At 36.7% G+C, this 15,069-nt stretch overlaps 1 protein-coding gene across 3 annotated transcripts in view; it reads left to right on the top strand.

The window, feature by feature from the left end:
* Nucleotides 1-15,069, top strand: part of IDE (insulin degrading enzyme) — a 109,958-nt gene that overhangs the window by 32,605 nt on the left and 62,284 nt on the right. For all 3 annotated transcript variants that reach the window (XM_030865087.2, XM_030865088.2, XM_030865084.2), the window contains 3 exons: nt 4,155-4,339; nt 5,697-5,904; nt 8,920-9,089. In XM_030865087.2, the coding sequence (XP_030720947.1) occupies nt 4,155-4,339; nt 5,697-5,904; nt 8,920-9,089 (563 nt within the window). The remainder of the gene's footprint in view (nt 1-4,154; nt 4,340-5,696; nt 5,905-8,919; nt 9,090-15,069) is intronic.

A 15,069-nucleotide genomic window follows, 5' to 3' on the forward strand; every position in this document is an offset into this window, starting at 1 on the left:
GACTTTAAAGCCTCACTTACATCAATGGATAGATCATTCAGAGAGAAAATCAATAAGGAAACATTGGCCTTAAATGACACATTATATCAAGTGGACTCAATAGATATCTACAGAACATTTCACCCCAAACTAGCAGAATATACCTTCTTTTCCAGTGCACATGGAACATTCTCCCAGATAGATCACATCTGAGCCACAAAACAAGTCAGAAAATTTAAGAACACTGAAATTATATTAAATAAGCATCTTTTTGGACCACAATGGTATGAAAATAGAAACCAGTTACAAGAAAAATGGAAAAAACACAAACACATGGAGGCTAAACAACATGATGCTAAGCAACCAGTGGGCCCGTGAAGAAAGCAAAGAGGAAATCACAAAATACCTTGAGACAAATGAAAATGGAAATACAGTGTTCCAAAATCAGTGGAACACAGCAAAAGCAGTTTCAAGAAAGAAGTTTATAGCGATCCAGGCCTACTTCAGGAAACAAAAATCTCAAATAAATAATCTAACCTTACACCTAAAGGAACTAGAAAAAGAAGAACAAATAGAGCCCAAAGTTAGTAGAAGGAAGGAAATAAAAAATATCAGAGCAGAAATAAATGAAATAGAGATTAAAGAACAATAGAAAATACAATGAAACTAAAAGCTGATTCTTTGAAGAGATAAACAAAATTGATAAACCTTTAGCCAAACTCATAAAGAGAGGACCCAAATAAATAAAAACAAATGAAAGAGAAGTTACAGCTGATACCACAGAAATGCAAAGGATCATAAGAGTCTGTGATAAACAATTACTTGCCAAAAAATTGGACAACCTAGAAGAAATGGATAAATTCCTAGAAACATACAATCTTCTGAGACTGAATCACGAAGAAACAGAAAATCTGAACAGACAGGTAACTAGTAATGAAATTGAATCAGTAATCAAAAAGTTCCAAACAAAAGTCCAGAACCACACAGCTTCACAGGTGAACTCTACCAAACATTTAAAAAAGACTTAATATCAATCTGTCTTTCTCAAACTATTCTAAAAAATTAAAGAGGAAAAGGAACACTTCAAAAATCATTCTACAAGGGCAGTGTTACCCTGATACCAAAACCAGATACAGACACCATTAAAAAAAAAAAAGAAAATCACATGAACAAAGATGCAAAAATCCTCAGCAAAATATTAGGAAACCAAATTCAACAATACATTAAAAGGGTCATATACCACAATGAAGTGGGATTTGTTCCAGCAATTCAAGGATGGTTCCACATCTGCAAATCAATCAACATGAAACATCATATTAACAAAACGAAGGATAAAAATCATGTGATCATCCCAACAGATGCAGAAATACCATTTGACAAAATTCAACATCGATTTATGAAAAAAACTGTCAGGGGCTTCCCTGGTGGCACAGTGGTTGAGAGTCCGCCTGCCAATGCAGGGGACGTGGCTTCGTGCCCCGGTCTGGGAGGATCCCGCATGCCGCAGAGCGGCTGGGCCCGTGGGCCGTGGCCGCTGAGCCTGCATGTCTGGAGCCTGTGCTCCGCAACGGGAGAGGCCACAGCAGTGAGAGGCCCGCGTACAGCAAAAAAGAAAAGAAAAGAAAAGAAAAAACTGTCAACAAAGTGAGTATAGAAGAAATATAACCTCAACATAATAAAGGCCATATATGACAGACTCACAACTAACATAATACTCAATGGTGAAAAGCTGAACACTATTCCTCTAAGATCAGGAACAGGACAAGAATGCCCACCCTCACCACTTTTATTCAACATAGTAATGGATTACTATTTTCAGATGACATGCTACTGTATATAGAAAACCTTAAAGACTCCTCCAAAATAACTGTTAGAACTAATAAATGAATTCAGTGAAACTGTGGGATTCAAAATCAGTATACAGAAATCTTTTGTGTTTCTGTATAGTAATAACAGACTTGCAGAAGGAGAAATGAAGGAAATAATCCCATTTACATTTGCATCAAAAAGAATAAAATACCTAGGAATAAATTTAATCAAGGAGATGAAAGACCTGAACTCTGAAAACTATAAGACATTGATGAAAGAAATTGAAGATGACACAAATAAATGGAAAGATTATATTATGTTTATGGATAGGAGAATTAATATTGGTAAAATGTACACATTACCCAAAGCAATCTACAGATTCAGTGCAATCCCTATGAAAATACTAATGACATTTTTCACAGAACGGAACAAATAATCCTAAAATTCATATGGAACTGCAAAAGGCCCTTAATAACCAAAGTAGTCTTAAGAAAGAAAAACAAAGTTGGAGTTATCATGCTTCCTGATTTCAAACTATACTAGAAAGCTATAGTAATCAAAACTATATGGCACAAAAACAGATGCATAGATCAATGGGACAGAATAGAGAGCCTAGAAATAAACCCACTCACATGTGGGTCAATTAATTTACAACAGAGGAGCCAAGACCGTACATTGGGGAAAAGATATTCTCATCAGCAAGTGATGCTGGGAAAACTGAATCACTTTCCTATACCATATACAAAAATAAACTCAAAATGGATGAAAGACTTAAATGTAAGGCCTGAAACCATAAAACTCCTAGAAGAAAACATAGGCAGTATGCTTTTTGACATCGTTCTTAGCAATATTTTTTTGTATGTATCTCCTCAGGCAAAAATAAACAAATGGGACTACATCAAACTAAAAAGCTGTTGCACAGCTAAGGAAACCATCAACAAAATGAAAAGACGATCTACTGAATGGTAGAAGATATTTGCAAATGATATATTTGATAAAGGGTTAATATCCAAAATATATAGAGAACTCACACAACTCAATATCAAAAACAATCTGATTTAAAAAATGGACATTTAAAAAATGAATATACATTTATCCATGGAAGACATACACGTGGCCAGCAGACACATGAACAGATGCTCAACATCACTCCATCAGGGAAATGCAAATCAAAACCACCCCACACCTGTCAGAATGGCTGTTATCAAAAAGACAACAATTAAGAACCATTGTTACTTTAAATTAAAAAAAAAACCAATGTGAACATGATTTTTTCTGTATTGAAAGCTTGAATTATTCATTTCATATTTGGATCTTTCTGAATCTTTTCTTAGTGTAACTTTTGGAATATGAATTTATAATTGAATATTGAGATGTGAAGCCGTGAAATCAGAAATATTAACAAATCAATGTAAGCAAGAAGTGCCAATTGCCAATTATCACAAGACAGGTACAAAGAAATGTGAAAAAAAAAATGACAACAAATTAAGTGTTGACGAGGACATGGAGAAAAGGGAACCCTTGTGCATTATTGGTGGACTTCATGCAATGCACCAATTGTATGAAGTTTCCTCAAAAAATTAAAAATAGGACTACCATACAATCCAGCAGTTCCACTTCTGGGTATTTATCCAGAAAGTATGAGAACACTAATTTGAAAAATACAGGCAGACCTTTGTTCATTGCAGCATTATTTATAGTAGCCAAGATATGGATGAAAGGCGAATAGCAAGATTTCATTATTTCTCATGGCTGAGTAATATTCCAGTGTGTGTGTGTCTGTGTACCATACCTCACACACACACACACATATACACACACAGGAGTATTACTCAGCCATGAAAATAATGAAATCTTGCCATTTGGAACAGCACGGATGGACCTAGAGGGGTATTATGCTAAGTGAAATAAGTCAGAGAAAGACAAATATCGTTTGATTTTACTTATATGTGGAATCTAAAAAACGAAATAAGTGAACAAACAAAACAGAAACAGACTCATAGATACAGAGGAAAAATTGTTGGTTGCTAGAGGGGAGGATGGGGGGGGGTTGGGCAAAATAGGTGAAGGTGATTAAGAGGTATAAATTTCCAGTTATAAAATAAATAAGTCAATGGGGATGTAGGGAATATAGTCAATAATATTTTAAGAACTTTGTATGGTGACAGATGGTTACTAGACTTATTGTGGTGATCAGTTAGTGATGAATCACTGTGCTGTACACCGGAAACTAATATTGTATGTCAGTTGTACTTGATTGTACACATTTTTTAATCTGATGATATATTATATGGTTTTGCTTGTTACTCTTTGTTCATTAAAAGAAAAAAGCACAATCCAACAATTAATAATTTATTTCTTTTCAGTTTCCAAAAAAAGACTTACAGCAAAATGAATAATCCAGCTATCAAGAGAGTAGGAAATCATATCATCAAATCTCCTGAAGACAAGCGAGAATACCGTGGACTAGAGCTGGCCAATGGGATCAAAGTACTTCTCATCAGTGATCCCACAACAGATAAATCATCAGCAGCACTTGATGTACACATAGGTACAGTTTAAAATTATGAATTAAGCTTTGTTCAGTTTCATCGACCTAATGTTGACAATTATTAGAACTCTCCATATTTGTGCAAATGGAGACCTGGTAGTTACCAGTTCGGTGTATCTTACTTTGTACAGTAGTCCTGTACAGCTGTTGGTAATCTACAGTTGTCTAAGTTAAATCGCCTTACATTTACCAAAAGTATCTTGTTAGGTTCCCAGCTAAGGTGACCTAGCAGCAAGGAAATTCATTCCCATCCTTTAAAACAGTGACAGTTCTAATGCCTTTACTTTATAAACTTTTGATATACTAGGGGATACCATATTTCCTAAATTCTTGTGTGCACATTTCTTCCACATTTAATGCTGCTTTAATCAAGTTATTTCTTATTTATATGTACATTTAGTTTCTTTTTTTCCTCTCTGAAAAGCTTTTATTTAATTCAATGGCATTTTAGAATTGGGAAAATAAGATAATAACCATCATAAGTTGAACAAATAATTATTGCCAAGCACAGCTCAATGTGCTTTGCAAATTATCGTCTAATTTGTAGTTGCACAACTCTCTAAGTAAGGTATGTATACAAAAAGTGACTGAGGGCTTCACTGGTGGTGCAGTGGTTAAGAATCTGCCTGCCAATGCAGAGGACAGGGGTTTGAGACCTGGTCCGGGAAGATCACACATCATGCGGAGCAACAAAGCCCGTGCGCCACAACTCCTGAGACTGCACTCTAGAGCCCACGAGCCACAAGTACTGAAGCCTGCGTGCCTAGAGCCCGTGCTCCGCCACAAGATAAGCCACCGCAATGAGAAGCCTGCACACCGCAACGAAGAGTAGCCCCCACTCACCGCAACTAGAGAAAGCCCGCGCCCAGCAACAAAGACCCAGTGCAGCCAAAAATAAATAAAATAAATAAATAAACAAATTTTTTTTTTAAAAAGTGACTGAAGCAAAATATTTTGCTCAAAGTTTTACAGCTAGTAGAGCTGCTAACCCCCAAACTTATGCTCTTAGCACTATGCTATATTGTCTCCTGCAATAAAATATAAGAGCTAGAAAGTTTCTAGCTCTTTAAAACAGTGAATTCAACTCTTCCTCTTAGCGTGATGTGTGAGGAAGCTAATGTCCAGAGGAGTTAAGTATCTGCCCAAGGCCACCAACTAACTGATGTCAAAAGCTGGGGCTTGAATTTGAATCTAAACTGCACCATTTAGAGTAGCCTATGCTTAACTTTCTCTGACTGTGGTTGGAGTTATCATGCTAACAGAAGTTCCAAATCATCTGTGATTCATCTGTACTCCATAGCTTTCAACATATAAAAAAATGATTTATTATATATGTATATTTTCTCTTCTCTTTCAGGTTCCTTGTCGGATCCTGCAAATATTGCTGGCTTAAGTCATTTTTGTGAACATATGCTATTTTTAGGAACAAAGAAATACCCTAAAGAAAATGAATACAGCCAGTTTCTCAGTGAGCATGCAGGAAGTTCAAATGCCTTTACTAGTGGAGAGCATACCAATTACTATTTTGATGTTTCTCATGAACACCTAGAAGGTGCCCTAGACAGGTAATGCTGAAAATACCCTATGAATTATCCACCTGTGTTCACTTATCATGTTAATAATAATAATTAATATTTTTACAAAGATGTCTTCACAGCTTTATAGCTTAACAAAAGATATTTTAACCAGTATTTTCCCCCTCTGGATTTTATAAAAAAGAGAATAATGAATGATGCCGTATATTTACATTGTGGTAGAGGAAAAATAATGGCATGACTTTAAACCAGACTTTAAGCCTACAAAATATTTTATTGACTTATAAAATTCTCACCAGGCCTTCCCATTCTAACTGGTATTGCATATGAAGCACGTGATGAAGAATAAACTGTAATGATGTCATGGATCTCCTTTCAACCATCTCCTATTCCAGAATGCTAGAACTTAAATATTCTGTTCTCCTTTAGTTCCTCAATCCTCAAGGATACTTAGTGGATACAGAATGTTTTGACCTGCTGTTTCAGCCCTGGGGACATTTTGTGAAAGTATTTTCTGGAGCAAGCTCCATTAGGCTATTCTAATTTCTTGGTCAATTTTCTATACAGCTAACAGTATATAATTTTTTTTATCATATCAGTGATTTGATTCATTGTTCAAAGTGTAATTTTTCCTGTGGTGAATTTTTACAGTTTTCTGTGTTACCAAGAAGGTGTAATTCTGCAGCCTTTTGATGGGTCTATAATGAAGTTTGACTTCACAATTTTAGTAATTCTCAGCTTTAATTGCTTACTTATATTAATAGTCATTTTTTTTCAAACCTAATAGTTTGAATTTATTCTGTAGCACAAAGAACATTAACAGAACAAGGGCATGGGTTCAGGATACAGGACTGGGTCAGAGTAGCCTGTTTCTTATTTATTCTAGCTTATGTTTCAGTCTTCAGGCAGCAGCTTTGAGGTGTAATCATCTTTTGTATGTATTCCCAGAAGACTTCCATTAATGAGTTCCCTGGGATCATACACTGAATTTAATTTCCTGCTTTACAAATGCTTCAGCAGATGTTCATATAATAGATCTCTGTTTGATGGAGGATGTCTGTTACTTGGATCAGAGTAAAAAAACCACTTATATAGAGCATCTTTCAAAAATATTGATTATACTGTGTCAGAATCATGACCCTTTATGTGGACTTGTCCAGCTATGGTATGTAGCTATTAGGCACTTTTCCCAGCCTGAATTGAGGTAGGTAAAAGTGGTTATATGTCTAGAATTATCTGTTTCCATATATCTTTGATTACAGGCTCCGGATAGATGGAGTTTCCCTTTGGATTGGTATGCGTAAAGTACTTAGCACGGGATTGTATTCACTATGTGCTTAAAATAATATCAAGTAATGGTAACAGTCTTTTTGACAGCTGGACGATGAGGTGCAGTTGCTGAGATGTTTATAAACCCAGGAGTCTCTTAGGCCCACTGAGTAGTAGTCGCATTTAGACAGAGCCTCTTCTCTTGTCTTCATCTGAATTCTGGACGTTGTTTTTTATAAGATGGGGTCTAAAGTTTCTTAAGAAGACTTATTACTATATGAAATCATGATTTAAATTGCAACCTGATATAGGAAAGTTAATTTATTAGCTAAAGGAATCTTAGTTCAGCTTTGGTACTACTATTAAAGAATAGCCTCAAGAAAAGCATATTGGTTACTTATGTTAAAGTTACCTGCCATGTTATTTGTTGAACCGCTGCTTATTAAATTTTTAAAATTCTCTTAATATTTCATAAAAGCCCATAATTATGTCTTAGTCAAACTACTGTGTCATAGGTTTTTTACTCCATTATTTTTTCCACTAATTAAAGTTTGTTTCCTTTTCTTTATAAGAAGGAAAAATATTCAGGTAGAACCTTTTAAAAATAGGTCACTTAGTGTGTCCTAAAATGCCTGAGTCTTAGTGAAATTGCAATTAAAACTGAAAATTTAAGATTTATTGCCTAAGAACCATCACCTGCCTTTTCCTTTCTTGGAGAATTAGGCATATACAACAGGGATTTTCATAGACATGCCGAATTGTAAATCTTAAATACATTGCTTCTGTCTCATAAGTCTGCCCTGACTTTTTGTTGTTGTTGTATTGTGGTTTATAAGAAGAAGTATATATTTGGTCTTTGTCCCTGGTCCTGGCCCATAGCTCCTAAAACCCTTGGAATTTCCTAAGTGATGAGAGCCAAAGGTTGCTTTTTGTTATTTTAATGAAGTGACTTTGGGGAAGTCCCTTGATAATCTGAGGTTGGGGGCTGGTTGCCAGGGGAGCCAGCCCTGTGATTAAGGGTTGGAACTTTCAGTCCAGGGGCTGGAGATTGACTTCAGTCACCAGTGATCAGTGATTTACCCAATCCTGACGAGGTTTGGAGAACTTACAGGTTGGTGAACACATGGAGATTTGGGGAGGGTGGCCTGCCTAGAGGGCATGGAAGCTCCATACCCTTCCCACATACCTTGCCTTATGCATCTCTTTCATCTGGCTGTTCCTGAATCATATCCTTTTATAATAAATCCAGTAATTTAGTAAGTAAAACATTTCTCTGAGTCCTGTAAGCTGATCTAGGAAATTAATCGAACCCGAGGAGGAGGTCGTGGGAACCTCTGATCTACAGCCAGTTGGTCAGAAGCCCAGGTGACAACCTGGACTTGCAATTGGTGTTTGAAGTTGGGGGCAGTCTTGTAGATCTGATGATACCAGTATTGAGTTGAATTTTAGGCCACCCAGCTGGTGTCGGAGAATTGCTTGGTGGTGTGGTAACAACACATGGGAATTGTCAGAATCAGAGGTGTTAATCTTTTTATATTTTCACTAATTATTTAACATATCTGGTGTAGAGTTCTCTGAATTTACATATGTATGATATTATATTTTTTGTTACTTAGAACTTATATTCCTTTTTTCTAAGTAGCAATGGTAGTTTTTTCTTATTCTGTAGAATTCATATTTCCTATCTAAGTTTCAAACATATTTTTTTAAACATATTTTTAAAAGGCCACTTAAAATAACAGCTTTCAAATTGTTAATTATGTTTCTTACCCTTAGGTTTGCACAGTTTTTCCTGTGCCCCTTGTTTGATGAGAGTTGCAAAGACAGAGAGGTAAATGCAGTTGATTCAGAACATGAGAAGAATGTGATGAACGATGCTTGGAGACTCTTTCAGTTGGAAAAAGCTACAGGGAATCCCAAACACCCCTTCAGCAAATTTGGAACAGGTTTGTCAGCTGCGGCTCTAATGCATCCATCCTCCTTGATCTCATTTAAACCATGGCCCCTTTGCCCAGTATTGTATTTTACAGTTCAGGATAGAAGATTGCAGAACTCCTTGTTCCCACCTACCCTGTTGTTCATAAACTCAGAGTCTGGAGCTGATAAATGGTTGTTATATCACTGTTACTACTTGGTATTTCTTAAACCATGCCCCTACACATATGTTATCTGTCAGGTCCCTATGTAGGCACCTATATGTGATTCGTGACCTAAGAAGAGGTTAAAACTTAGGTATGTGAGCTTCATGGAGAAGGTGATAGTTTATTGAGAAGAGGAGTGACCAAATATGAAGCAAGTTTGTTGGATAACAAGGTGATAGAATTGAATTTAGCTTTTAGAAATAGTAAGAATGAAGTGGTAATAATCCCTTTAACAGATGAGTAACATTTTGGCTAGTAGTTCAAAAAGAAGGATGTCAACAGGAGTTGGGCCCTTGGCATTGGATATTTTTTTAAATTGAGGTGTAGTTGATGTACAATATTATGTAATTTTCAGGTGTACAACAGAGTGATTCTGGCATTGGACTTTGTACGTAATACGTGGAATGATATTCTCAAAATTGTAGTAACAGTGACCTAAGCAGTTATTTAGCCCTCTAGAGGTTACTCTGGCCATCCCATACAAATAGGGGTCTGACTGTTTAAGGAACAGAGCAGTTAGAGCTGTGAATAGATATTTTTTAAAAATACTTATTTGGCTGCGTCAGGTCTTAGTTGTAGCACATGGGATCTTTTAGTTGTGGCATGTGGGATCTTTGGTTGCGGCATGCAGGATCTTTTAGTTGCAGCATGCAAACTCTTAGTTGCGGCATGTGGGATCTAGTTCACTGACCGGGGATTGAACCCGGGCCCCCTGCATTGGGAGCTTGGAGTCTTAGCCACTGGACCACCAGGGAAGTCCCTGTGAGTAGATATTAACCAGCATTTCAAAGGGAGGAGATAATAGATCTCTTTATTCTGAGTAAATAGAATGCTCACTTCAAGGCTTGTTGAACCCCCCTGCTCCCATTACCTCCACCTCTACTATCTACAGGTAGATAGATGCATAGTGTCTGCTCCGGGCATGACTATAGAAGACACACAAGGTCCCTGCTCTCAAAGTGCTACAACATCCTGGTAGGAGATTAGAGGTGGGGAGTAACAGGGAGTAGAATAAAATAAATATAGAGATTCTTGATTTTACAATTGTACCCTTTATCTTTATTCAGTTTTTCATTAAAAAGTACATTTAATTTAAATATTTAAATGATACAAAAGTATTTTTTTTTAAAAAACAAAAAGTTGCCCTTTTCTTCATCTACTCTTGCCATTACCACTTCACAAGATGTAATCATTGTTAAAGGTTGCTGTGGGGGCTTCCCTGGTGGTGCAGTGGTTGAGAGTCCACCTGCTGATGCAGGGGACGCAGGTTCGTGTCCCGGTCCGGGAAGATCCCACATGCCGTGGATCGGCTAGGCCCGTGAGCCATGGCCGCTGAGCCTGCGCGTCCGGAGCCTGTGCTCTGCAACGGGAGAGACCACAACAGTAAGAGGCCCGCGTACCGCAAAAAAAAAAAAAAAAAAAAAAAAAAAAGGTTGCTGTGATTTTAAAATACTGCTTTGGGGATTATGAAATAGCATAAAAATAATAGATTGTTTAGTGTACTTAAAATTTATGCTTATTACATAAGTTAATTTGGGGAACTTTTAAAAAAAGACTATAAAGACAGCTTTCTTTCAGTTTGGATACCATTCTAATGTATCTAGCAGCAGCCAGGGAATTAGCATAGCTTTATAGAAGTAGGAGTTTTTAAAAATTGTAATTAGAAGCAGTGATACTGTATTCTTTAGACTTATAATATTTGGCACCCTGTGACAGCATCACTGCTAAGGTGGATATTGTGGTCTCTAAAATGTCTGTAATGATTAATTATCTGGAAAGTGGCTTTCGTAGAGGACATCAGCATACGTGGTATATCAAGAGGGACTGAGTTTTAAAAACCAAATTTCAAATTACTACATCCAAATGAGTGTTGTCCTTTAAATGGTCCCTTTGGCAGGTTAGATACCTCCACCAACAGTGCTGCTATTGTGCAGAACGTGTTAGAGCTCCTCTTTGGGAGTTGCCTTCTTTTAAATAGTCTCACTGGTGATAAATCACAATCAGCATAATCAGGAAGCAGCCACAGATCTTCCAGAAATAAATCCAGTGAATAAGGTGAGCAGTATTACCTCTGGTCACAAACAAGAAACAATCTTAAAATGTCCTAGAAGAAGGTTTCGGGAGTGATGGGCAAAGAAAAACATTGAATGAGGTCAGTTACGTAGAGGTGGAGTTTAAGAGCATATTTCTTTTTTTAACCGCTGACAAGGCTAGGCAGTTAGCAAAATATGAGGTAATATAAACAGCTAAGAGGTGAGTTAGCCAGACTCAGTACAAAAGTACAGAAAATGTGATATAAGTAATGCAAATACCAAGTTACCTACTGAGTGTAGAAATATAAACTAACATTGAACTTTTTGGAGTAGAGGTTCTGTCGATTGTTAAGGTCACAGACAAGTTTGAAAGTATGATGAAAGCTGTATACCCTTACCTTAGAAATTACACACGTATAAAATTTTGCAAAAGTTATTCTTGCAGAAGAATCCTTGTCAGAAATTCATACTTAATTTACTTCTATTATTTTTTAGTAACTTCAGATGTTTCTGTGGGCCATTTTGTCCATCAAGGGATTATGATTTATTATTTTAACATTAATATTTAAAATATTATTTTAATAATATTATTATTATTTACTATCAGGAAAAGCTGGGTATTTTTAAATGAACAAAAACCAAGCATTGTGTTCTGTATTTTTAAGAAAACCTTACAATAAAATGTTAGTCCTTGACAGTACTTTATATAACCCACAGTAAGAAGCATATTTTACTCAGAGCACATGTATGCGTGTTTGTGTAAGCAACTGAAACAAAAGTTTTACCAAACAATATCTTTCTTATATTTTCAGATGTAGTCTGGTACCCTCTGTTATATTCTGTTTCTTTTAAAAAAAATTCTGGTCTGCCAATACATTAAATTTATTTCAGCACAATCGAGTGGGTCCCAACCTACAGTTTAAGTAATTCAGAGTGATAGGCAGTCATTTCATAGGCAGTGATAGACCCAGGAAAAGCATTTGATAAAACTCCTTCATGAACAAAACAACAAAAAAGCACTCATTCATGAAAAAAACAACAAAAAACTCTCGAGTTGATAACAACCTATGCCAGACATCATGATTAATTCTGACGTTTCAAAGGGATTTCTGTTGAAAGGCAAAAACAAAACAAGAATACCCTCTAATCAATTTTTTGTTCAGTTGTGCCGTAGGTACTAGTCATTACAGGAAGTTAAGGGAAAAAAACGTGATAAGTAAGAGGTTGAAAGGAAGCAAAAGGAAATTTTCCTTATTTCCATATGATTGCATAAAAAATTCAAGAACTCTTCAGATCAGTCATTAAAAATAAGATTATTCACCAACGTTGCCAAGAGAAGAGAAACACTAACATTGCATTCTTGTATCAATAGTAATCAATTAGAAAAATGCTACAGGAAAAATTATTTCATTTACAATATAAAAATATCTACAAGGTATTTAGAAACAACTCTAACAGAAGAGCAAGAAATATATAATGGATATAAAAGAATGCCTGAGTAGGGCTTCCCTGGTGGTGCAGTGGTTAAGAATCTGCCTGCCAATGCAGGGGACACAGGTTCGAGCCCTCGTCCAGGAGCATCCCACATGCCATGGAGCAACTAAGCCCATGTGCCACAACTACTGAGCCTGCATTCTAGAGCCTGCGAGCCACAGCTACTGAGCCCACGCACGTGCCACAACAACTGAAGCCTGCGCGCCTAGAGCCTGTGCTCCACAACAAGAGAAGCCACTGCAATGAGAAGCCCACGCACCACAACAAAGAGTAGCCCCCGCTCGCCACAACTAGAGAAAAGCCCACACACAGCAACAAAGACCCAATGCAGCCAAAAATAAATAAATAATATAAATTAAAAAAAAAAAAGCTTGAGTAAACAGGAAGATAAACCATGTCCGTGAATGGGTAAACTCAACATTACACAGTTATTTCACCCCTAATTTATCTAAATTCAGTGTAGTGCCATTTGAAAGCCCTAGAAGTTTTTATTTTATAATCTTATAATCTGATTATAAAATTAATAAGAAAGAGTAAAGGGCCAAGAAGAGCTAAGATAATTTTGAAGAACAACAAGGAAGGCACTACTTCTACCAGATATCAAAATTTTAGTTGTTACAGTAGTGGAACTGGTGCAAGGATACCTGAAGATAACAGTAGAATAGATTATAGACCCTAGAAGCATATCCACAAGTGTATGGAAACTTGACATAAGACAGAGGTACATTACAAATGAGTAGGTAAAGGATGGACCTTTCAATAACTGGTGTAGTGGCAGTTATCTATGTAGAAATAAATAAAATTAGATCTCATCTCACACCATGCACAAAAATAAATTCCAGGTTGACTGGACCTAATTATAGAAAGAAAACTTTATACAACTTTTAGAAGAAAATATACGAGAATTTTTAAAAATCTTAAGATAGGAAAAGCGTTCTCAAGCACACATAGCACAAACCATATTTTTAGAGGTAAAGATAAGCCATAGATTTAAAGATAAAGTTGACTTCATTAAAACTTAACATTTCTGTTCAATAGAAACACAAAAACAAAAGACAAGCACATACCCAGTGAAGATATTTGCAAAGCATATAGCAGATATGAACTTCTATAAGTAAATAAGTAAAAGATAAAACAGCTCACTAGAGAAATAGGCAAAGGCTGTTTTGAGTCATTTACTTTGTTTGAAAGTCATTTTTGTAGATATTATGTGCTAAATCTGTCTCCACACACATGTCTTCATTGACTCCATGTGTGATCCTCCTAGCCAGACTTCAGCCAGGAATCCCACCTCCCACTAGCATATTCCTATGTGATGTAAAGTTTTGTCCTCTGAAGGTGGGCTGTGCGGAGGTTGCATCTTTGCTGTATCACTGAATGGCTGAGAGAGACTCTGGGCCAGTTTCTTAGCTTCTGTAAGCCTCAGTTTCCTCCCATGTCAGGTTGGTGTGAGGATTAAAAGAGGTTGTGCATGTGAAGTGGTTAGCCAAAAGTCTGGCCATAGAGGTGCTCAGTAAATGATAGTAGCCTCCGTAATAACAATATAATAGAGGATCAGTAGCTGTGAAAGACAGCAAAACTTTGAAAAGGTCTTTGCCATGAAGTCATGAGGGGCAGCCAGGGCTGCTTGAAGAGTCAGTGGGTTTGATGAACTGACTGTTGGGCAGTGTTATTAGAGAAGTGTTGTTCTCCTGTTCTGTTTTTAGGCTGAACCAGTGGCTGGTGACCACATTCCCTTTGCCCCTTCATTTATCACTCACATATGCCTTTAGTTTTAGGTCCATAGTTCCTGATAAATTATATGTCTTTTCTCTGCCCTGTTGCCTTTAAAAATTTTTTTTCTCTGCATCTCCATGGAATAAAAGCAGAAGCACTTGAATTTTTAAAAGTAGTTTGGAACAGGAAAGGGAAAGCTTAGTTCTGGTTATTCATTAGTGATCTGTTTCTCTAATCATAACCCCACAGACACTGTGGGAGCAACTGGGTTTAGTCAGCTGAGAAGGAAATAAAAAAAGGAAGTCAGGATGTGGGTGAGGGAAACAAAACAGGCACTCCTTGATAGAATGAAAGGCAAAGTGGGAGAGTGCCTGGAAATAGAGGGTGGAGCTGTATTTAGATATGGGTGATGTTTTTCTTTGTTAATTGTCATGTGACGGCTATGTTTTGTAGCACGTACCACAGGATCATAAGAATCTGAATAGGGTGTCATAAGTGCGCTCAGATTATCTCTCTTTCTCTTTCAGTTGACAAGTAATTTT

Source organism: Globicephala melas, chromosome 16, assembly GCF_963455315.2.
Source record: "Globicephala melas chromosome 16, mGloMel1.2, whole genome shotgun sequence".
Taxonomy (NCBI): domain Eukaryota; kingdom Metazoa; phylum Chordata; class Mammalia; order Artiodactyla; family Delphinidae; genus Globicephala; species Globicephala melas.